General features: G+C 45.9%; 1 protein-coding gene across 1 annotated transcript in view; it reads left to right on the top strand.

Moving 5' to 3' along the window:
- The window catches only part of EVL (Enah/Vasp-like), a 153,040-nt gene extending 128,153 nt beyond the window's left edge, over positions 1 to 24,887 (top strand). The window contains exons 6-14 of the mRNA XM_056851405.1: positions 483 to 1,370; positions 8,029 to 8,246; positions 10,319 to 10,434; positions 12,669 to 12,729; positions 14,997 to 15,061; positions 17,407 to 17,475; positions 20,000 to 20,066; positions 21,935 to 21,992; positions 24,758 to 24,887. Of these exons, the coding sequence (XP_056707383.1) occupies positions 483 to 1,370; positions 8,029 to 8,246; positions 10,319 to 10,434; positions 12,669 to 12,729; positions 14,997 to 15,061; positions 17,407 to 17,475; positions 20,000 to 20,066; positions 21,935 to 21,992; positions 24,758 to 24,795 (1,580 nt within the window). The 3' untranslated portion in view covers positions 24,796 to 24,887. The remainder of the gene's footprint in view (positions 1 to 482; positions 1,371 to 8,028; positions 8,247 to 10,318; positions 10,435 to 12,668; positions 12,730 to 14,996; positions 15,062 to 17,406; positions 17,476 to 19,999; positions 20,067 to 21,934; positions 21,993 to 24,757) is intronic.
- Positions 24,888 to 25,344: the final 457 nt, after the last annotated feature.

Below are 25,344 nucleotides of genomic sequence, written 5' to 3'. Positions count from 1 at the left end.
CCACGCCATTCCAATAGTGTATGTATGGTCTTGACGACCACTTAGGAGTGGGGAGGAAAATGTTGTGACTCCTCACTGCAGTGTAGCCAGGGAGCTGACCATACTAACTGTGTCATGATCCGCTCCGACTTGTTATTCTAGTGTAGTGGAGGCCGTGCCATTGGGTTGAGTTAGGGTGTGGACGGGTGCGTCCTGGACAAAACACTGTTTTGTTGATGGGTTGAAACGTTTGGTAGTTGACAGGCCTGTGTTGTGTTGTGTGTTGGCTTTGAACCGAATGAATTAGCAGCTTTTCTGGGCTTATCTGGACGTCCTTAAAAGCAATGTCTGCACTAACCCTTTTTTTTTTTTAAGTTTGGGCGTTGTTTTGATTTATTTAATTCCTTTCCTTCTAACCGTAAATCTTTCTTTCAATCCTCTGTACAAACCCATTTTTATTCTCTCTTTTTTTCTTCTTTCCCCCCCTTCTCTGTTCTTTTCAGTCTCTACCATTCAGATTAAAGTGTCTTCTTCCCCTTTCCACGGCCACTCTCCTCCTCCTGACTACAGTAACTGCAATGCTTCCACTACTGCCGCCACTGTTCCTCCACCACCTCCGTATGCCAAAGTGATCTCTTCAGCTTCTCCTCCTCTTCCCGAGCCCACTAGCAAAGCCTCTTCCATCAGACCCCCTCACAGAGCCAGGGAATCCCCTCTACTTAGCCACCGGCATTCTGCCTCTGATCTCTCGCCAACTCCTAGCCCGTCCATTTGTCCATCACGGCCAGGCCACAGGCCTGTTACAAGGACCACCAAACAAATCTCTTTATCCCCGCCGCCTGCACCGGCTTCCCATTATCCATTCACCCCTCAGCAGCCCATCAGACGTTCCTCTCTTTCGTATTCTCCCTCTCCTCCTGTAACCCTCCTACCCCCTATACAAAAGGGGTTGGTCCTGCAGCCCCATATTCCAGTAGTCCTTCCTGTGATTCCGGCCCAGAACGGCAGAATCAGAGGGTCTACAGACGCAGCGGTCCAAGATGCCTCAGGAAACGTACCTCATCTAGGTCTGAATGGCCACCCTGATGAACATGTAGCCACACAAATTCCTCTAACCCCCTCTGTGACCCAGGTAAAGAGAACAGACGAGGGCTATTTCTCGTACTTGGAAGCTGTGCCCATTTCACATCTGCCTGTGATAACCACCCCAGCTGGGTCCTTTATCCAGGCTTTTTCACAACCTTCCCAACTTCCACCTCACGCTCCACATCATCTATATCAATCCATGTCACACTTTGTTTCGTTACCTCCCCATTACGCTGCTGTGTCTGAGGTGAATTTGTCCAAGAGGACCCCTCCTTACATGACTTCATCAACCATTTCCCACTTGAGTAAGTACTTGGCTTGAAATAAAAAAATTGGCTTTCCACTAGATGGTGTGGTGGACAGGAGGCTGTCTGTCCTGCCCCTGAAGGGAAAAACAGCCACTCAGCTGAGCTTAAGGGGATGCTGCTCCAGCATCCAGTCACCTTTCAGAGGAGGGTTGGAATATTGCAGTGGGGGGGGGGGAGCCCAGGGGGCTTTCCGGTCTGCCTCAGGGAGCGGGCTTGCCTCAGCAAGAGATCATTTTAAAGGGTTGCTCTGCCTGGTAGCTTGGCAGAGTGGTTTAACCCTACCTCTGGTAGAGGATAGAGTACCCGATTGTTAGGCCTGTCTCTGGTAATGAGCAGACCCTGTACCTTTCTTTTCCTAGAGGCACCTGGTTGGCCACTGTGTGAACAGGCTGCTGGACTTGATGGACCTTGGTCTGATCCAGCATGGCCTTTCTTATGTTCCTATGTCCTTCTTTCAAGCTCCCTTGACCCAAAGCTCTTGAGCAGTAAAAGGGGAGCCTTTATTTCTTTAAGGAAAATATGGTGGATACATACTTGGCTACCGCCAATGTTGTTCTTGGGTCTCCAGACTTTGCACCATTTACTCTGACTCCTGGGAAAGGGCAGGCTGTTGTGGGTGGAATCCTGTGTGTGAGATAGGATCCCACCTAGTGGCAAGTCAGTGAAAGCCTGCTTGCACCTGAAAGCGTTAAAGAACATCTGGTTACTGAAGGGAAGGTTTACAGTTGTTTAAAAAAACTGGTTCCTATAAATCATAGGACACTGTGTGAGGAGATCTGTGTCCCCTCAGTCGGCAGAAAAGGCCTGTCACCGTTGGTTATAAAACCACAAAGTTTTCTGTCAGCCTTTCAGGAAGACTTGTTAGCGGCTATGGGAAAGATAGGCTGTGTAGGCTGCAATCCAGAGAACCCTGCAACTAAGGTAGTGCATGGCTGTGCATACAGCGCTGAGGCCTAGCTTAACATAGCAGCTGAAGGACTGAGAGGGGAATCAAAAAGTTTCTGGTTAAAATCTCAGGAGGAAGCAGGCTCCCTTAGTTCTGACCCGTTTAAGGTTTGATTCCTTTCCACTCCTGGGGATTCAATTCTAAGATCTCATATAAGAGTCTATAGATCAAAGCAGCCAACCTTTTGGCAAACAAAAGCCAGGGTGGAAGAGTTGAGGCTGGAACTTGGTCAGACACAGTAGGAGCCAGCTAAAACTCAACAGTGCTCAAGAGTTCTCTGTTGCTCTGGCATAGAACCTGTGTATGCAGCCAAATGGTATGGCATGTTGCTGTTCGGCACACATGCCGGGGATTGCCTACCCCTGGTGTTAAATTATTATAGATTATCAGCTGAACAAAGGTTAGTGCATGGGACAAAAATGGAGGCATGCTACCTTTTATTTATGCGTTTAAAACATTTTACCTCCACTTTCTGCAACATTTTCAGGTAACTCATAACCCTGACATGCAAAAACAGAGACATTTTCCTTCCGCAGCTAGGAAAAAACACTATAGCTGTGGACTTTGTTAGATCTCAGCAATATTGTTGGCCATTTATGCATGGCTGTTTCCTCTCGGTCACCCCACTGACTACTTCGGGGCTTTGCTTTAATTATGCATGCATTTTCCAAACGCCAGAGGTCGCCTCGCTCTCCCCGCACATTTCTGTGAGTTTCCCCTGCGTTTTCTGGATACTGGCTAAACACAAATCCAGAAAACATGGGCAAAATGCACGGAAATGTGTGGGGAGAGCGAGGCGACCTCTGACAGTTGGAAAATGCAAATATAATCCAAGCAAAGCCCCAGAGTAGTCAGTGGGGTGACAGTGAGGAAACAGCCATGTATAAATGGCTATTGTCTTTGGTTTTTCATGTTGGGGGGGGGGCTGAAAATTTGGGACGGAGTTCAGAGAAGGATACAAAAATATGATTATAGGTTTTTCAGTTTTAAGACAAGCAGGACTGTGGAAAGAGCTCTGGGATAACATTCCAGCCAAGTTTTATTCAGTCTTGAAGAAAGATTACTACAGGAGGTGGGTTGTGATGACATTCATTAATGGAAAATGTATTCAAAATACCTTACCTGGAGCAAAAGACTCTGTAAAGAGGAAAATGGCACAATGGAATATTTAAGTTATAATAACTCACCTGTCTACTTACACACACACACACACACACCTGCCTCTTCCACAGAACACACGGTGGCAACTGTAGGATTCTTAAGCCCCTATCAGACTCAGATCTGGTTACCTTCAACTTGTTTTTGGCTTTTCAGGCCATGTCTGGAGACTGACGTGTTTGTGAATAAATCTACCAAAGTTACTTGTCCTCAACATTTTGTTAGCGTATCTATCTTCATTTACCTACATTCATAATTTGTGGACTCAATGAAACAACTTGGTAAATATCATCTTCCTTGTCTCATTTCTGACTTGCCTCAAGGAACTAGTCCAGAAGTTATTTACCATTCTTGAATAATACAGACTTAAGTATGATGTAAGGACAGCCTACAAAAATTTGTGGAGTATATTTTCTTGGATTTAGGAAGAGACTTGTGAAATGGACTTTCACTATTGGTTTACACCTATAGATTACTCAAGGGATTACTCTAAAATGCAGTTGAAGGATTACTCTAAAGATACATTGTTTTGCATTCCAAAGGTCCTAGGTTCTATTCCAGGTATCTCCAGTTAAATGATCTGAAGTAAAAGAGCTGGGAAAGAGACTCTTGGAGAGCTGCAGCCTGTCAGTAGAGTACTAGGTTAGATGGACAGGTGGCCTGATCCAATTTAAGGTCACTTCATCAGTTAATATGAGGTGGCATCCTAGCCCTCAGTGTGTATGAATGATATTTTAGAATTTTTGAATGATCACCCTTCACAGAATAGTATTGGAAAAACACACACACTAGGTGTGAGTCCGTCACTGATGGCTGGATTGCAATGAAGCCTCAGGAAGACATATCCTAAATATAATATTCCAAATAATTTTATCCTTACAGTTTTATTCTTACAGATGGGATGATATTGAACAACTTGTTTTTTATTCTTACCTGGTAATTCTGCAGTCGTGCAGTGCATTCCTAAGGAGAGTTACTCCAGTCTAAGCCCATTCATTTCAATGGTCTTAGACTGGAGAAACGCTCCTTAGGAATGCACTGATAATGTACTTGTTTTTGTCTGAAGAACCAGTGTCCAGTGTACCCAGTGACCATTATGTTTTCTAAGGACAAAACATTGACACCATGTCCAAAACATGGTATATCTCCTCACATCCCTTTTGGTTTTAAAGTGGGCCGCATAAGAGCCGGGTGTTAGAATTGCCTTCACTGGGAGTTGCTTGGCATTCTGATCAGAATTTCTTGGCAGGGCCATCTCTGCTGATCTTCATATTACAAAATAATCCTTGACAAAATGGGGGGGGGAGTCTGGTATAATCATCCTGTTGAAATTTTAAGGGTGTGTGCATTGATTTTTGTTATCATTATGGGGCTATGCATATTCAGGAACCCTCTTAACCGATAATTCCTCACAAGAAATTCATCTATTGTATTACATTCAGTGTAATTTAAATCTCCAGCTTGATCCTAGCCTGCCCTCAATATTCATCAGCACGGTTTTCCCACATACACCCAATCATGTCCATGAGGAAAGAGGGTAGCATCTGCCGTGTTCGTTGCAAAATTCTATACCTGCTACACACTGCAAAATTTGACATGTGTGGTTATTTACAAGATGAGTCGTCTGTCCACAGCACAGAATTGACTCCTTGTCTTAGGAACAGATTACTTTATTTAAAAGAGGAATAAAAATACAGCTCACATATTATGTAGTTTTCAGATTTGGCTTTAAGCTAGCAAAACCTTTAATATCCGATAACAGTGCATTCTCCCCATGTGATCACAAACTTCAAATCATCAAACTCCCTGCTGTAGAGATCCATGTATGTAAACAAGTAGGTTGGTTCTTTCAAACATGAAATTATTCACAACTCTTGGAGGGACATCCCTGAAGTCACGAGAACAAATGAGATAACTCTGTGCTCACACTGTATGATGCAGAGCATTTAAAAGCTGGGAAAATAGAGGAAATGCATTTATATAAAGCATATTTTTCCTTGCATGGGATGGTCATCTGTGATTCATAAAGAACTGATTGGGGGCTGATAAAGCAAATGCAGGCAGTGAATCATGGCTAATCTCTTGAAACTGTTGTAAATGGCTATTATATTTTCAGAGCATCCTAGAGTTTAAACCTTCACATTTCATAGACATTAATGGGGGATTTTTTTGTTTGTTTGTTTTAAAAAAATTAATAGAAATAAACTACCTAGATTTTTTTTGTTATTGGGATGCTGCTTAAATAAGATACAATAGATATTATATTACTGGTAGCCTGGCAAAGAAGCAGTAGGGAACCATTGTGGTGTGGTTACAGCACTGATCCCCAGTGTGGTGCTTGAGAGTGCCATGGTGCCAACCAGTGTGTTCCTTGGTGCCCATTTTCTTCTTGGGTTTGGAGGGTTGCGATGCAGATACCTTAAATTCTCATCTATTGCCCTATTTCTTTGTTTCGTTTCCCCGCCTTTTCTTCCCTTCCCTTCCCTACGAAAGCTGCCAAACCACTTTTAGTATCTTGTCAATAATTCAGACTCAGGAGATCAGCCCACTTATAATGAAGAATTATTGTCTTGGTCGGGGGAGAGATTAAGACTGGGTTTCTTTCTTCTTCTCCAGCTTGGGACAAGGGCACTGGGTCTCTCCTCCCTCCAGCAGTGGGGAAAACCCAGTGCCTGGCAGATCCCACAGACCCAGTTGCTTCTAAGAAGTGGGTGCTGAGCCAAACAATGTAAAACGTAGAAACAAAACAACAAATTTAAGGGGGGGGGAAGTCCCATGATCCTTTCTCAAAGTTACAGCAGTACCCGTGAGCTCAGCAACGTTGGCCAAGCGTTGGCCTATGCTCTCTGACACCCAGTCAGATCCATACTCTGTTGTGTAGCCTACTGGATGACCTTGGGCCAGTCACTTTCTTTCAACCTAACCTATTCGCACAGGATTGTTGTGAGGATAAAAATGGAGTAAGGGTTACCAAGTGTATCACCCTGACTGCCTTGGAGGAAGGATGGAATTTTATTTTGAAATACCAGATAGACACTAGATATTAGTCCTGTGAGCACATTATATTTAACCTTGTAATTGTGGCACCAAAGGATAACTATTGTGTTTGAATGGCAGCAGCTCTCTCAGAGATAAGCAAGAATATACCAATGATAATAGCAGCCTACGTGCAGCTTCCAGTGACTCCTGGGTACAACAAGTTTGATAAATGGCACCAAAAACACCCCCATAGTTAGTGATGACAGTTTGTTTCTGCAAATGTGGTTAGATCCTCCCAGCTTTTCCTCCGCTCCATCTCACCCCATTCTTCTCCTTACTGCAGCTCCCACCCTATATGGGCTATAGGGCACATGGGTCTCATGATCCACAGCATAGCCATTTGGAGGAAGGGTCAAAAGGGCTCCCTCCTCCCTCTTCCAATGGAAAAGCTGGGACAATCCAGCCCATCCAGATGCTGCTCCTTATGTATGAAAGGGTGCTGTAAGTGTGCAAGGGGGTGCACTTGCTGGTATGTTTGCATGGGTTATGCCCTCCCACTCAAGGACCTGCCTTTTAGAGCTGACAATAGCCATTATCAGCTCAGGGCGAGGGGAAGTTTTTTCAGATGCAGAACCAGTGCCTTCACTGATCCAGGGGATCTGTATCATTGCTCAGATGCAGAATAAGAAACTGGTGGGGTTGAGGAAGTATCTGTAACCTTGCCAGGGGGATTTGCAGAAGGCTCAAGCAAAGGTGCCATTGATAAAAAGTCAGTAATGGTATGTGGGTTATAGATCAAATCAAGCCTGAACTGACCCTAGAAGCTAAAATGACTAAACGCAGGCTGTCGTACTTTGGTCACATTATGAGAAGACAAGAGTCACTGAAAAAGATGATCATGCTAGGAAAAGTTGAAGGCAGCAGGAAAAGAGGAAGACCCAACAAGAGATGAATTGACTCTATAAAGGAAGCCACGGCCCTCAATTTGCAAGACCTGAACAAGGCTGTTAAAGATAGGACGTTTTGGAGGACATTGATTTATAGAGTCGCCATGAGTCAGAAGCGACTTGACGGCATCTAACATACACACAATGGTATGTGGGAGCCCTTGGAGGACAGGGTTCCCTTTTGAGGGCCTGGAGACATCTCGCATTATGTCAATTCAGCATGTGGAAAGGACCCCAATCAAGCAGGGAGGCCTTCCTCTCCCCAGCAAAGCCGATAGCAAGGGGAGCTGCTGGAGGGTGGGAAACTGGAGAATTACTGGTTGGTGGTTAACGGAGGTGGGGAGGACATCTTGAGGAGGTCTCTTGGAGAGGCGGTGTGTCCATTTTCTGAATAAATGGAATGTTTAAGATTCTCAAGGGGCCTGATGAGGAGCTAAAGTATATAGTTGACTCGTTCAGTGTATACGGTCCATCTGGGGGGCTGGGGGAATCCTGGCTGGTAATCTCTCTCCGTCTCTTGACCTTCATTTGTTTGCTTGCTTGGGGCAATAGGCAGTGACTGATGGGTCAAAGCATGCGAGGAAATGTCCACAGTCTCTGAACGGAGTATTCTTTTGTGTTTCAGGCCCCATCCTTCCACCAGGTCATCCCTCTGCTGCTGTTGGAATACCCTTGTCGTCTGGTGGACCTTCTCCGCCTCCTCCTCCGCCGGTCCCTCCTCCGCCTACAGGAACTGCGCCGCCTCCCCCTCCCCCGCTGCCAGCGGGGACCGGCCCTGACGATGGGTCAGTGTCGGGACTCGCAGCAGCTCTGGCTGGTGCCAAACTAAGGAGAGTACAACGGGTAAGGTTCCTGGCTAGGTGCTGCTTTCAAGGTAGAGGTGTGCCAGACGAGAAGGTAGAAGTCCAATTTCAGCTCACTCGTAGGTGCCCTTAGGCGAGTCCCCACCTCTCAGCCTTCATCGTTCAAGTGTAATATGAGTTATTTGAGAGCCAGTGTGGTATAGTGGTTAGACTGTGAGAGTAGGATCGGGGAGAAGAAGAATATGCTGTCGAATCGCCACTGATTTATGGTGTCCCCCAGTCTGGGGGGCATTCCAGACCAGAGATGGACAGAGGTGGTTTGCCATTGCCTTCCTCTGCATAGCAACCCCAGTCTTCCTCGGTGGTCTCTTATCCAAGTACTGATCATGGCCAGTCCTGCTGAGCTCCCAAGCTCTGATGAGCCTGGCCAACCTTGGGATATTTGGGCTGCTAGGATCTGGGAAACTCAGGTTCAAATCCCCACTATTCTATGGAAGCTTACTGAGTGACATTGGGCCAGTTGCTGTCTATCACCATATCCTACCTCGCCAGGTTGTTGTTGTGAGCATAAAATGGAAAAAGAGGAAAACCTTAAAAATGCTCAACATGTTCTGGTTGCATGCAAATGCACAGAAGGAGAATCCTTTTTTTTAAATGAAAAGCAGACTCAGCAGGCTGTAATTACAAATAAAGATGTAACACAGAGGGGAGGGGGGATGCTTAGCACTTTCTTGCCAGACATTTTTCTGTCCCCCTTTAGTTGCTCCTTCTTCTCTTTGGGGTTCAAAATGTGAACATAGTCTTGTAAATGGTTCTCAATGGGATGTATACCGAGGAGTTTGTTATGGCAGATCATACTTAGCCTTTGAACTATGTATCTCCCTTCATAGTCCAGTGTTTATAATTTACTGGGGAAATGATGGGTGTTAGTTGCTCCTTCCATTGAAATGAATGAGGATACTCCCTCGTTCAGCATACCTGGCTCTTGATCAGGTTACACGATCCAGGTGTGATGATACTCGCACATGCACAATGTATTTTTCCAGCCCCTTGCTCCTCAGCAGTTCCCATGTGGGGGGAACAGAGAGCCATTTTTAAAAATCAGGGAACCTGCTAATAAAAAAGTTGGGAGGAAAGGGAGAATGTGTGTAATGGTCAGTTTATTTTGAATGTATATTCACACCGCCCTGACCTGGATGGCCCAGGCTAGCCTGATCTCATCAGATCTCAGAAGCTAAGCAGGGTCAGCCCTGGTTACTATTTGGATGGGAGACCTCCAGGACCGTAACTTGGAATCTATTTGTGTCTTATTCACCTGGGCTTAGTTGCACGTAACATAGGGCCAGTTGTTTTCCCTTCAGTGTGGTGTAGTGGTTAAGAGCAGTGGTTTGGAGCTGTGGATTCTGGAGAACCGGGTTTGATTCCCTACTCCTCCACATGAGCTGCAGAGGCGAATCTGGTGAACTGGATTTGTTTCCCCATTCCTGCACACTAAGCCAGCTGGGTGACCTTGGGCAAGTCACATTATCTCAGCCCCACCTACCTCACAGGGTGTCTGTTGTGGGGAGGGGAAGGGAAGGTGATTGTAAGTTGGTTTGAATCTCCCTTAAGTGGTAGAGAAAGTCGGCATATAAAACCAACTCTTCTTCTATACAGTGGAGGTGGGTTGTATTATTCCAGGGTAAAAGTAAACTAGTATGGGCCAGTATGGAGTACCAGTAAGGAAGTAGCCAAAGTGGAAGCCCTCATCTTCTGTCTTGAGCTTCCTAACAGACGGTAGCAGCGAGACGTTTAAGTTACTGTCACTCCTGGTATATTTTCTTCCAACACAATTTGCAGCTAAGAAATCTATTTTTTTTAATGGAAATGTTTAAATTTCGAGAGCAGAGGGAACAGAAATGTCACAGAAGCAGACCAAAATCCACCCCACTGTCTGTAACACACTTCTGCCACCGGCTAGAAGGACCGTGTGGTTGCCTTTGACGCCACCATTCTCATCTCAAGCAACCAGTGCAAACTTTAGCATTTCATGGTCACTTAAGTAGGACACGAAAATCAGACTGATTCCTAAGCACCTGGAAGAACTGGAAGTTCTGATTTCTGTCTTAAAAGCCGGAGGATGTTTCGGGAGGCTCCAGTCCCAGCGGCGCTTCCAAGAGCGATGCCAATCGAACAAGTAGCGGAGGAGGAGGACTAATGGAAGAAATGAATAAATTGCTGGCAAAAAGGTGGGTCCTTCTGCCTGCGGTAATAGAGGGAAAGGATATTTTTGTGTTGGCTGTGAGCAGCGATGTGGCTGTCCACTGACCCCGTGAAATTGTCTAACGGTGTTCGGGATACAGTATCACACTGCTGCAAATATTTAGGCCACCAGCTGGAATTAGGTCACCCTTCTTTAATAGGTGCTGCTTGCTGGATGCAGAAAGTCTTAGGCAGCGGCTCAGTGGAAGAGCATCTGCTTTGCACGCAGAAGGTCCCAGCTTCAATCCCCAGCATTTCCAGTTAAAAGAATGGTGCCGAGTTGTTTTCTGTTGCCCCAGAAGGTCGTTCCAGAACCAACGGGTTGAAATTAAATCAAAAGAGTTTCCGTCTAAGCATTAGGAAGAACTTTCTAACAGTTAAAGCTGTTCCTCAGTGGAACAGGCTTCCTCGGGAGGTGGTGAGCTCTCCTTCCCTGGAGGTTTTAAAGCTGAGGCTAGATGGTCATCTGTCAGCAGTGCTGATTCTATGACCTTAAGCAGATCATGAGAGGGAGGGCATCTTGGCCATCTTCTGGGCATGGAGTAGGGGTCACTGGGGGTGTGGGGGGGAGGTATTTGTGAATTTCCTGCATTGGGCAGGGGGTTGGACTAGATGACCCTGGTGGTCCCTTCCAACTCTATGATTCTATGAGGTGATGTGAAGGTCCTCGGCCTTGAAACCCTGGAGAGCCGCTGCCAATCTGAGTAGACAGTACTGACCTTGATGGACCAACGGTCTAATTTAGTATAAAGCAGCTGCAGGTGACTCTGCTGATACCTGGTGCAATAAAGTGCTTGGAGTTTCACAAATGAACCACATTGGGGTGGGAAGGCCACCCCCCCTTCTGTTGATGTCCAGCTCTTGTCCACCCACACACATTCATGTGCAATGAGTCTTGGCTCAGAAAAAAATACAACCAGGGACACAGAATGGCACAAAGCAGTCCTTGTTTCTTGCACTCGATCCAGCTGTCAAGAAGTTTGCAGTGCCAGGCGGGAGCAGGTTTGACCTGTTGGCAACACGATTCCTCATAAGGGGCCAGCAACCGACGTGGGGAGATTGGGGTGGCCTTTCTTAGACATTGTCAAGGCAAGGCATTAGCAGCATTTGTCAGAGGTGCTACAGATGCTGAAGATCTTACCTAAGGAGAAGTGACTGAACCAGGTGACCTCCTCTAAATTAGTCCAAACTGCACAATTATCCTCAATGTTGTTTCGGGAAGTATAGCCACAGTCCCGGCTTTTATTTCGGCTGAGTTAGGTTGCTTCCAGGTGAAGGCTATTCTCTTTGGCGTCCAAACTTGATTGGTTTGGGTGGGGAGCATCTACATGATATTGGGCTCTAACTGTACACTAATCATCCTTCCCCTGTTTTCAGTTATGTTTTCCCCCCCACATGTTTTGCTACAATCCTTTTAGGTCTGAGCACAGTCCAAGTGCAGTATCATGCTAGTGTGGTGTAGTGGTTAAGAGCACTGGTTTGGAGCGGTGGACTCTGATCTGGAAAACCAGGTTTGATTCCCCACTCCTTCACCTGAGCGGCGGATGCTAATCTGGTGAACTGGATTTGTTTCCCCACTCCTCCACACAAAGCCTGCTGGGTGACCTTGAGCTAGTCACACACTCAGCCCCACCCACCTCACAGGGTGTCTGTTGTGGGGAGGTGATTGTAAGCCAGTTTGATTCTTCCTTAAGTGATAAAGAATGTCGGCATATAAAAACCAACTCTTCTTCTTCATCATCTTGATGGGAAGGTGCCCATTTTCAAAGGACCTGACCAAGCTGGCACTATTTTCCTGTCATCAGCCCCTCTCAGTTGTCATTTTCCCTGCAGTGCCACTAGAAGGCTGTAAAAAAACAGTAATTGCTGTAGCGTTATATTTAACTTTTTTTAAACCCTCAGGAAGCCCTCTAGTAGCATGGTGGGGGGAAAGAAACGGGAAATGGGGGTTGGTGGAGGAACAGTGCTCACCAAACTCCTGTGTGGAAACTCCGTTGCCAGTGTAGATGCCTTTGCGTTAGCAGTGGCAATGATTGCAAAATGGATACTCCTCGCCATATGGATGCAACCTTCATGGTCACTTTGGATTCTTCACTTCTCATTGCATAGTGGTGGGGGAGAGGGAAGCTCAACCCTTGAGCTAACAGGCTTTCTGAATTCAAGGGCCAGGAATGTCTTTCCCAGGGACCGGTTTATAGTCTCTCTTTCACTCTGTCCTAAGGAGGAAAGCAGCATCACAGTCTGACAAGCCAGCTGACAAAAAAGAAGAGGAAAGCCAAAACGTAAGTGCTCAAGGGGTGGAGTTTGCAAAAGGGAAAATGAACTCTGAGATATGAGAAGACCAGAGTTTTTGGTTTTAACAGGGGTCTCCAATATGGTGTCTGTGGGTACCGTGACACCCACTAGCACCCTTTCTGGCACCTAACAAGTGTTAAACCCAGCTGTGTCACTACCATGACAGTGCCACTTCCAGGGAAAACCCAGAAGTAACAGCAGGTAGCTCTAGGAATCACTGGAAACTTTATGGTCCTATCCCAGAAGTGACATTGTCATGGCAGCGACAGCCCCCCACCATGTTCCCACCCCAACCCTCCTGTTCCAACCCTATCATTAGTTATGCATAACCTCCTTGACATTTTGTGGTTGGCTCCGCCTCCTATGGCAGCCATTTTGTGGCTGGCTCCACCTCCAGCAGCAGCCATTTCATAGTTACACCCATCATCTTATCTCAGGATTCCAAAGGTGCCCACAAGCTTTAAAAGGTTGGGACCCCTGGTTATAACCACAGGCAAGAGATGCAAGTCAGTGTCTTTCTAAGACAAGAGGAGAGCCCTCTTTCCCCTAGAATGAGAAGCTTAGTGTTCTTGAATGGGATGAACCATACCATACCACTGGCTTTATTTATTATTTACAAAATTTACACCCCACCTTTCTGCCCTCACAGGACCACCAAGATCTAACCCCAGTCATGGAGTTGATGGTAGTGACCTCTTAGAGTCAGGGCCAAGTCTCATGACCTCTGTGTCATGTGGCTTTCCGTAGGAAAATAGCCCGTCTTAAATTCCACCCCTTCCTCTGGTGGAACGGGTGAGCTTAAAAGCCTGCCCACATTGTGCGCAAGACATGGTGGCAACAGTCACGTGATCAGCTTGTGTGTTCAGGCTGGAGCAGCACAAGAGGAGCATTTTCCCACAGGCGTCAACGCACCGAGCAGTGCCATCGTATAAGCAGAGTTACACCCTTCTAAGTCGATTAAAGTCCACGGGCTCAAGAGGGTGTAACTGCTCAGGATGGCAGCGTCAGCTAAATTCAATGATCATTTACGGTCATGTGAGTAGAGTTCTGCAAATAGCTTTCTATCTTTGTTTCAAGAAGCCGAAGTGTTCCGAGATCAGCCTGGCTGTGTGTCCCAGATTTAGATAGAATGTATGTTTCTGAACCAGCCCTTAAGCCATTCAGAAGCTTGTCCCTGCCCAGGCAATGTTTCCCATGTTACCAGGCACATTCTTTTGTCCTGTTACTACCACGGTACATGAAAGCAATACTGAAATTGTGAGAAGGGGCAAGAAGCTGGTGTCCCGGCATTCATTCTTTGTACGCTCTGTGTATTTGATTCTGATGGCAGTTTCAAAAATGAGCGCCACGCCTGTTCTGCACCGTTGCGCAAGAGAAGTGGCAAACCTCTTCTCCGTTTACTCGCAGATCTGGGAGTTCCTGTTCTTGTGTCCCAAGAATCCCCTTATGAGGAGATGGCTTGGGGGAGGAGCATGTTAAATGTAAAGATTAGGATCTCTAGGTTGATGCAAAAAACATGAGAGGGGGCAGAATTAACAGGGAGTGAGGCTGAGATCTCACTTGTCTGTATCCTCCCCAACAAAAGAGTATTCATGTTAGTGCAACAAAATGATGCAACCCAACCTTGACATGAACTTTGAAAAGTATTCAGTAAGCAGGAACCATTCAAAGAATGGAAGTGTCCATTTGATAATAAGATATAGTTTCGGTTAAGCGAGAAGGGGCTACGAATGCAGGATTGTAAAGTATTTTATGTAATTTTAGTCACATTATTTTATGTAACAAATAGTCACATAATAACATAAAGTGTTTTATGTAACTTTATGTGATTACCGGTATGTGACTATTTGTTTTCAGTTTATGTATATATTTACTGTTGACTGTCCATTTTTATGAATAAAACTTAGGGGAGAAAAAGTTATTAGTGATCCAGTGCTTTATAAAGGAGACAGGTTCATATAAAAGAGAGAGAGAGATCATGTAAAAAAGGATGATCTTGTTTCCTAAGGCCTGGGACTGAAGCAGGTTTCTTTGGGAAGAGACTTCCATGAAACCGGGGCCACAGATAAAAAGGCAATGAATTACATGCTCTCCAGGGTTTTTTTGTGTTTTATTTTGTGGAGGGAAAGGAACTTCTGAGCAGTGATCTTATAATGGGCAGGTAAAGACCTATTCCTAATGTGGCGGTTTGAAGGGAAATACAGTCTCTTCCAAAATGTTACACTGAAGTTTTGATATATATTTTTACCCCCAGGAAGATGCAAGCACCTCACCTTCCCCCGTTACGCGAGGCCCTGTCCAGCAGCAGAATTCTTCAGGTATTCAGCCCTCTCACCAGCTGCCTTTTCCCTTTTTAAAACAGCCAGCAAGCGCGTCATTGGTGCGGTTTAATGCCTGGCCAAGTCATGCAGCACAACATGGTGTCAGAATCCTAAGGTGGGATAGTAGACTGTTTCGATTCAGCTTGCAGATGGCGGGTGGCATTTTTGAACAGAGTTTAAGTATATTTACTTATAATTATTTATTATTTCAACTCACTATCCCGCTCTCCCCGGCCGAGGCCAGGCTCAGAGTGGCTGACAAAGGAACAAACATTCTATTACATAGATAAAAACCTTAACAACAACATTAAACTAGCCCTATAACACAATCATATAAAATAATGTCTAGTTTGTCTAAAGGCGCCTCGAGCGTGTTAACATAGCACTGCAACCTGGCAAACAGATGGATCGGTGGTTCTCAAACTTTTCAGGCCACCGCCCCCTTGGTTCCACAAACTCAACCCCAGCGCCCCCTGCCCTATCCTATAAAAAGCATTATTCAAAATAGGGGTTTGCATGACTCACTAAAGAAGATAATAACAATAAGATTTCTAAACAGCAACAATTAATTGCACATCTATTCAAAAGCAAATTAAAACTTTTTAGTTGAAATTTATTCAACAAAACTGAACTTGATCCAGCGGTACCAGCTCTTCAGAGTCTGAAAAAAAATCCTGATAGTTTCCACCAAATTTGCCAGCATGGTGCCATAGCTTGATCTGTTGTAAATTAGTGAACAACACGGTTGAAGGGGCCCACCTCTAGGGCCCCCCTGCTGCCCTCTTGCCTCTCAGTGCCCCCCTAGGTAATCCCCCTAGGTAATCCCCAGGATAAAACCCAATTGGATAAATTAGAGAATAGCAATAGTGGAGGTTAGCGGGACCAGCACTTATATATAAAGGAACCGTAGCTGGCCTCAACCATAGGCCTGGTGGAATAGCTCTGTTTTACAGGCCCTGCAGAACTCTTTACGGTCTCACAGGGCTCTGGTCTCACTAGAGAGGCTATTCTACCAGGCAGGGGGCAGGGCAGAGGAAGCCCTGGCCCTGGCCAAGGCCAGCCGGACACTCCTTGGGGCGGGGACTACTAAAAGGTTGGTATTTGTTGAATGAATAGTTCTCTGAGGAGCATACCCGGAGAAGTGGTCCTACAGATATGAAGGTCCCAGACTGTGCATAGAATCCATAGAATCATAGAGTTGGAAGGGGCCATACAGGCCATCAAGTCCAACCCCGTTGACTTCAAGGGAACTGAAGTGTGGATAAATTGCCCGTGATTATGCCTGTGGTTCTGTCTATTTTAGTCACTTATTTTACAAAATTTATACCCTGCCTTTCTGCGCCCATCGGAGTCACCAAGGCAGCTAGCAGAGGTCTTTTATGCATGGCTGTTTCACTTGCCTTCACCCCTCTGACGACTTTGGATCTTTGCTGGCTGACCTTGGGCCAGTCGCAGGTCTCTCAGAACTCTCTCAGCCCACATGGAGGCAGGCAGTGGAAAACCACCTCTGAATGTCTCTTGCGTTGAAAACCCCACGGGGTCGCCATAAGTCAGCTGTGACTTGACGGCACTTTACCCACACATTCTTCCCAGTCGCCCAGGTTGGTCTAGTAGTCTAATTTCCAGGGGCAGTGAACATTCCTGGGGAATTATTTCTTAATACTTACAATTTTTGTACCCAGAGAATTTTGGTTGTAAACCTTTGGGGTTTCAAAACCTCCAGTGTCAGCCAGAGTTAAAGGACCAGGTCACATATGTCCCAGCAGTGGGAGTGGCTACCTCACGCCTGCATCTCACGCTGTTTCAGTAGTGTTGGAATGAAGGAATCACATGGGAGAGGTGGCACCATGCTTGGGTCAGACGAATGGAGGGTACAGATTTCCCTATGTCCCCAGCCCCCTACCACATTGTATCTGTGTTCTCATTTTACCCAGGCTCCCACAACTTGGACGTAATGCACAAGGGTGGAAACAGGCAGGGTGAACTCACTCTAAGCAGAACTTTTTCTATGTACATTTGACGTTTAGGTTTAAACGTTCAGAATTTCGTGTCTGTTTAGCCCACAAAGTTCAGGCTTAATTTTCTCACTGTTCATTGGAAGTGTCTTTCTTTCCCACCCCTGCATTTTTACATAATAGTTTCCCACTTGAGCAGATTTTTCAGTATCCTTAGCCTAGATCTCTTTCTTTGGCCTCACCTCTCTCAAACATCTGTCATTTTCAAGGGAAACAAGATATGTATAAAAAGGGGGGGAATCAGTTTACAATGCAAAAAGTGGTCAACTATCACAACAATGATCATTATTTATTTTAAATTTTTTTTATTTTTAAAACCCAAACCAACAGATGCTGGGAAGAAGCCTTGGGAAAGAAGCAACTCAGTGGAAAAACCTGTCGCTTCGTTACTCTCTAGGTAAGCTACAGAGTCATTTCTCGGACATCTGCATGTGGCGGGTTTGAGCATGATGCTTCTGCATGTGCTCATTCCATATCCTGTTTCATTCCATTGCCGTAGAAACCCATTGGTGGCGACGAGTCCTGAACCTAAGAGCCCCATTCAGTTTCAGCCATCTTTTAGGTACTGGATTTAAAAAATGCTCTGGCTCTTTTTTGTCCCACAGCTTAACCTTTGGAAAATCATGTAACTTCTTCATTCATCAGCTAACAACCTGTCTGCCTTGTTACACTCTGCCGCTATTTGCACTGCTCTGCTGTTTAACAAGCTGTTGTCTCAGAAGGGCTCGGGTAGGGGATTACATCATTGCGATGCTATGTTAGCTCAGTTCTGTAGTTTATAGCAAGGCATGCGTAGCCCTCGGGTGACTCGGTATATGTGAGACAAAAAGAATAACCACATAAGAACCTAAGAAAGGCCATGCTGGATCAGACCAAAGCCCATCAAGGTCCAGCAGTCTGTTCACACAGTGGCCAACCAGGTGCCTCTAGGAAGCCCACAAACAAGACGACTGCAGCAGCATTATCCTGCCTGTGTTCCACGGCACCTAATATAACTGGCATGCTCATCTGATCCTGGAGAAGATGGATATGCATCATGACTAGTATCCATTTTTACTAGTGGGAGTGCCCCCTAGATTTCTGTCACATATGCTAGTTACCGTTTCAAGATTTAACGGGTTCCAGCACAGTGGTGTGGTTCACATGTAGCAGGAAACCATAACGTGTTTCTTATCACACATTCATTTCTCTGTGCCTGTATAAAAACAAACAGCTGCTGGTAATATATCCAGGTGCCTTTTTAACTGTGAATAGCTTTAAGGCTGCCAAACCTTCATAAATTAAACCGCAAGTGGAATTTGGCTTGTACGTTGGAGAATCCAGCGTCGTAATGGGAAGGGGGTCATTGCTCAGCAGGACGGTACCTGTCTTGCCTGTGAAACATTGCTGCGTTGAGCCGAGAGGAAAGGTGAGGTACAAATATTTTAATAAATAAAGTACCCTGGGTCCAATCCTTGGTATCTATAGCTGAAGGATCTCAGCTACAGGAAAGACCCTTTTCTGCCCGAGACCCTGGAGAGCTACTGTCATAGTATACAGTATTGAGGTAGGTGGAACAAAGGCCTGACTCTGTTGCATAAGTATGCTTTATGAGTTTGTAACATACTATTTGGGCAATCCCATGATGGGGAGGGGACCTTCTCCAACTATTAGTGCCTCTAAACGTATGCACCACACAGTCTTTACCACTTGAGGTCCCCCCTTGGCTTAGGTTCTGGAACGGTTTGTGACCCCTGGCGTGGGTAAAGGGGGCATTGTGTGTCGATGGTGCTCTTTTAACTGCATGTCAAGTGGCGCATGACTTAAGCACTGATTGGTTTTTGTGGGAAAACAACGGCAGGTGTGCATGGGAGAAGAGGAAGCATTTGGGAAAAGCACCCAACCCTGGAAGCCTTTTGCTACTGTAGCCCAGTAAATTATTAACCGCCATGAAAGGCTCTGCCATAAAGTCGTCATGGAGACTATCTAGATTTAGCACGGCTGATCAAAAAACCTCACGTACGCAGATGAGCTTTGGTTTGATCCTCCCTTTTCCTAGGTCATTCTCAGGTGCAAAACTGAGGTCTTTTCAAAGGCATCTGGTGCGGTTTGCTTAGTAAGATTGTGCTGGCTGCCAAATTTTCCTGAGTGATGCAAGAGGGGCCATCTTGGAGCGTCAAAGCCATTGACGTGCCTCGGGAGCTGTGTGGTGGGCTTCCACCTGCTTTTGTGCACTGCTTTGTAAAATAAGGAGCGGCTCCCTTCAGACATAATGCAAAACCATGGTTTATTTTAGGTTAGTTTGAAAAACCAGGATTCAGCTTGCAGACAGTTGTTAAAATCCTGGTTTGTCTTGACAAATGGCCTTTCCTGTTAACAGTGGAGGCTTGGGGAGGGGCTGTGGCTCAGTGGAAGAGCAGCTGCTTGGCATGCAGAAGGTCCCAGGTTCAATCCCCGGCCTCTCCAGTTAAAGGGACTAGGCAAGTAGGTGATGTGAAAGACCTCTGCCTGAGACCCTGGAGAGCCGCTGCCAGTCTGAGTAGACAGTACTGACTTTGATGGACCAGGGGTCTGATTCAGTATAAGGTAGCTTCATGTGTTGGTTGCTATCCCTGGCTGCACTGTTCAGAAGGCAGTGCCACGGAACAAGCCGGGATGTCTATATTTTGTATGTCATGAAAAGCCACACTGGATACTCGCTTGGTTAAGGAACACACTTCTAACCAGGGTTTCATTTCTTGGCTTGACATGCCCTAAACCAGCCATCGTGAGTAGAACGGCCTACTACATAAAGACAATCACACTAACAATCATTTATGAAACCATACTTTTGCATGGTGTTTGACAGAGTCAGTGACTTAATAAGCATAGCTAGTGGTTTGGGAACCCAGCGAGGAATTTCTCCCCCCTCTTTCTCTCTTTTTTTCTCTCTCTGCCTCGAGGATGAAGCCAGCAAGCAGCAGCAATGACGTGGCAATGGATACCTTAGATTTTGATCGCATGAAACAAGTGAGTTTGCGGTTTTGCCCTTTCACACATATGAATGGGCGACATCTTTATGAATTGGGTGCCCCACATGAGCAGTATCTCTCTTTGAATTGGGCCAACAGGGTACCTAGTTGGGTTCATTTCAGAGGACATGAAATAAGTGTCAGGCTGGCTAGCAAAATGGTACCTTGTGGAAACATTTGTTATCAACTACAAACATTTGTGGAACTACAGCTCACCCTGGAGTCTCCAGAGCTCGGATATTCCCAAGCTGAAAATAGACCTGAAATTTAGCATTTTGGGTTGGCTTGGGGGTATCGGAAATGACTCCAAAATTCCAGGAGTAACAAACATTTATCTCCTTGGGTTTTAGGGAGGCCAGGAGAGGGGAGGGATAAAGAGGAAGCTGGCCCTGGCAACAACTAGTAGGTGTCTCTGGCACCTTAAAAATTTCAAGGGCCATTGTTTTCTATGGGAAGACCCGGTCTCTGAAGTTCTGGAAGCCTGGCATCTCTGGCTCCTTTCATTTTAAAGGGATGTAATTTTCTATGTCAGTAGACATGGCCTCCGGAGGTCTTGTAAAAGGAAGGGAGATGCTGACTAATAGCAGTTTGCCAAGGCTAGCCCGATCTCTTCATATCTCAGAAGATAAGCAGGGTTGGCCTTGGTCAGTATTTGGATGGGAGACCACCAAGGAAGTCCAGGATTGCGATGCGGAGGCAGGCAATGGTAAACCACCTCTGAATCTCTCTTGCTTTGAAAACCCCACCGGGGGTCAGCTGTGACTTGAGCGTTAAGAAAAGGCCAGCTTCCTCTCCCTCACCCCTCCCTGCTGCCTTGGGGGGGGGGAAATGGGTGGGAAATTAAAATTCCAGAACCTGGCGGGGTGGGAACTGAAACAGAATCCTGAACCGTTAAGAGATACTCTTGAAAAATATAATAAATATACATAATTAAAAATACATCACAGCATCCAATAATTACAAACAGAGCAAAACCTCACTAAGCAGCTCCAAGAAAGATAACATGCTGAATGTCATTTGCCAGCATGGTGTAGTGGTTAAGAGCAGTGGATTCTGATCTGGAGAACTGGGTTTGATTCCCCACTCCTCCACATGAGTGGCGGATGCTAATCTGGTGAACCGGGTAGGTTTCCCCACTCCTATGGCTGCCCTCTGTAACTATCAGTGTGTCCTCATTGTGGTCCTGAGCTTGTTCTGTGGAAGTTGTCCTATTATGGAACAGGCTTCTAAAGGATATATGTGGAGTTCCTTTGCTGTTTGCCTTTTGAGGGCATGTAAGGCAAATCCACTCGCAAAGGGCATTCAGCAAGTTATCTTTCTTGAGAGCCAGCATGGTGTAGTGGTTAAGAGCGGCGGACTCTAATCTGGAGAACTGGGTTCGATTTCCCCACTCCTCCACATGAAGCCTGCTGGGTGACCTTGGGGTAGTCACAGTTCTCTCCGAACTGTATCAGCTCCACCTACCTCACAAGGTGTCTGTTGTGCAGAGAGGAAAGGAAGGCGGTTGTAAGCCGGTTTGAGGCTACTTAAAGGTAGAGAAAATCAGGGTATAAAAACCAACTCTTCTTCTTTTTCTAAGTGAGGTTTTGCTCTGTTTGTAATTATTGGATGCTGTGATGTATTTTTAATTATGTATACTTGTTATATTTCTAATTGCCGTTTTCAATCTTTTTAGCCACCCTGATTTTTTTAGGGTTTAAAAAATTAAATTAAAAGATGCTGTAGCACTACCAAAGCTAAGCAGTCTAGGCACAGGTTTCTTGGATGAAGGGCCCCAGTGTAAGAATCAGGAATGAATAATAAATACTGTTTAAAAAAGAGGAAGAAGACATTTTTGATCAGTTGACTATTGTTCTGTCTTCCTAGGAAATATTGGAGGAAGTTGTAAAAGAGTTACACAAAGTAAAAGAAGAGATAATCGATGGTAAGAAGAAAAATGAATTTCTTGTGGTTTTTAAAATTTGCTCTTTTTGTTCCAAAAGACAAAAAAAATTATCCGTGTTTGTTTGTGGACTACTTTGTCAACTGTAAAAACAAGCCAATAAAATCCAGAAGCAAAAAAAACCCGAGTATAAAACCCAGCCTAAACAACCCTCAATGCAGCCCTCAAGCTAGAAGCAGATTGCAAAAACAATTAAAAATATCAAATCTCCAGTAAAACAATTTGGGTAAAAACAAATTTTTCGCATAGCTCCTTAAAGAGAGTAGGGAGGTATCAAGAAAGCCTCAAGGGGAGAGGGTATTCCACAAGCAGGGGGCTACCACTGAAAAGACCCACCACCCACCTCATCTCCACAGGCATGGTTGGAGAGAAGGGCCAGGACCAACGGGCTGGTTCCTCACTCCCAAATCCTGGGAACTGCAGTTTAGTAAGAGAAATTGAGAGGGCCCTTGGAGGTAAAATGGTTAAGAGTGGAGAGCCAGTATGGTGTAGTGGTTAAGAGAGGTGGACTCTAATCTGGTGAACCGGGTTGGTTTCCCCACTCCTCCACATGAAGCCTGCTGGGTAACCCTGGGCAGTTACAGTACTCAGAACTCTCTGGGGAGGGGCTGTGTTTCAGTGGTAGAGCATCTGCTTGGCATGCAGAAGGTCCCAAGTTCAATCCCCATAATCTCCAGTAAAAGGGACTAGTCAGGTAGGTGATGTGAAAGACCTCTGCCTGAGACCCTGGAGAGTCGCTGCCGGTTTGAGTAGACAATACTGACTTTGATGGACCAAGGGTCTGATTCAGCTTCATGTGTTCTCAGCCCCACCTACCTCACAAGGTGTGGGGAGAGGAAGGGAATGTTGATTGTATGCTGCTTTGAGACACCTTAAGGTAGAGAAAAGCGGGGTTGAAAACCTCTTCCTCTTCTAAACCAGTTTCCCTGTGGGGTGGATATTCCAGAAAGGTGCTTGGAACGCTCTTTTTCTTCCACTTGGTCTCAAATCTTGGTGAATGCTGAGTTGCATAGCATGACCAAAAGTATTTGAACCTTGTATTTGATGAAAATCAGGTTCCCCACCTATGTTTATGTACCAGCTTTTGCCCAGCCTTCAACAAACAGTCTTATTATTAGCAGATCACCTTTGCTTTGGCATGCTTCCAGTATAAAAGATAATACCATAGGCATGCATGTAAAAAAAACAACAACCCAGGACTGTTATTAGTTTTCTGGCTGAACATTGCTTAAAAGGGAAACAAAACAATATCCTGCCTTACCCTTTGTAGAGCTCCTCCCTCCCTTCACCCACAGTCTTTATTATTTGTTGGTATCCAAATATGCTCATGTAGGTGAACCTCACTTGCTGGTGAACCTCACATTCAAGTAAGGTTTGCACTTCATAGTGAAGGAGACAGCGTGGTGTAGTGGTTAAGAGCGGTGGTTTGGAGCAGTGGACTCTAATCTGGAGAACCGGGTTTGATTCCCCACTCCTCTCCATGAGTGGCGGAGGCTAATCTGGCGAACTGGGTTGGTTTCCCCACTCCTACACGAAGCCAGCTGGGTGGCCTTGGGCTAGTCACACTCTCTCAGCCCCATCTACCTCACAGGGTGTCTGTTGTGGGGAGGGGAAGGTGATTGTAAGCCGGTTTGATTCTTCCTTAAGTGGTAGAGAAAGTTGGCATATAAAAACCAACTCTTCTTCTACTACATTCCTGACAATGGGGATGCAGAGGCAGAAGCCCAAGAGCCCCTCTCAATGTCCCCATTCACAGAGAGTTGTGGGGCATCTTCTGAACAGAATTCTTAATCTGAGCATGACTCCCTCTCATCTAAACAGGCATTACCAGTGTCTAATTTCTATTACCCTGGGCAGGGCTGGTTCCAGGTTTTGGGATGTCCTGGGAAGAGAGTGCCCAGGGCCTCCCTCATGCCTACTACTAGACCTGCTTTTTTGCCCCCACCTTCCAATGTGGTGTAGTGGTTAAGAGCAGTGGTTTGGAGTGGTGGACTCTAACCTGGAGAACTAGGTTTGATTCCCCACTCCTCCACAGGAGCAGTGGAGGCTAATCTTGTCAACCGGGTTGGTTTCCCCACTCCTACACATAAGGCCAGCTGGGTGACCTTGGGCTAGTCACAGCTCTCTTAGAGCTCTCTCAGCCCCACCTACCTCACAGGGTGTATGTTGTGGGGAGAGGAAGGTGAGAGCCGGATTCATTCTCCCTTAAGTGGTAGAGAGTCAGCATATAAAAACCAGCTCTTCTTCCGTGTATCCTTCCTCTGCCCATTTGCAAGCTCTGCCTCCACCTGCGGGCACAGCTGCCCACACGGCCTGCACGCCCCTTTCCCCGATGGCCGTGGGTGCGGCTAGGAGTGCCATCGCCATGGCCACCAGGAATGCTGAGGCTCTGGTGCACCACCCATATGCTCATCGCCAGCAGCGCTAGGCAGCATATGCAGCTGGGAACGCAGGCGATAGAGCGCTCACCAGCAGGCAGTGGAAGGGTGTGAGCGAAGGCCTTAGAGGAGTCGGGAGTGAGTGGCAGTGGGCCCCACCCAAATCCATGCCCCCCCCCCCGGCAGCTGCCCCACCTGAGGGTGCGCTGACGCCAGCCCTAACCCTGGGAATTCATGCTTTATTCTTTGGCTACAGATTCCAAAATCAGTCAGCGGTCTCTAGGGTTAGGCATGAGGCTAGAAGGAGAGCTAGCCACAATTCTCGGCTTCAAACTTGTTTCATTGTGGTGTGTTTTTTTTTTCCCCCAGCCATCAGGCAGGAGTTGAGTAGAATCAGCACAACATAATGTCTATGGAGCCATCCGGAAGGGACAAAGGATGTGAAAGGCAATTGGATCATTTAAGAGCGTACCGAGAATCACGTGCGATGGTGGAAGAGGACACCTGGCACCTTCTTTTGTTCTTAAAATCCTTTTTATTAGCAGACTCAGCAGACTTTGAAGCTTGCTGCTGGCTTGGAGTTGCTTCATTTTAAAAAAAGAAAAGAAAAAAAAAGTCTTTAAAATCTTACGAAAGAAAATATTAAAATTTAAATTTCCGGATTTTTTAAAATTTCATCTGACAATGCACATCAGATTTGGTCAGCCTTTTTTTGGGGTATTTTGTATTTGCTTATTTAAATGTATGACTTTTGTTTTTCCTTTTTAGTATATAGTAGGCAAGGAAACATGTGAACCATTCGCTTTTACTAGATGACTTCAGAGTAATTTTACTGGTAGTCTGCAATGTAAACAAAGACCCTTTTTGCCAACAGGAACCTATTAGTGGCATCACCAGTGGAGGCAGAGAAATGCCAGCTGGGCAGCCAGCAAATCCCTGGTCTCAGAGCTATCACA

This window comes from Euleptes europaea, chromosome 6, assembly GCF_029931775.1.
Source record: "Euleptes europaea isolate rEulEur1 chromosome 6, rEulEur1.hap1, whole genome shotgun sequence".
NCBI classification, from domain to species: Eukaryota; Metazoa; Chordata; class Lepidosauria; order Squamata; family Sphaerodactylidae; genus Euleptes; species Euleptes europaea.
This window is presented reverse-complemented; position numbering and strand designations above follow the sequence as displayed.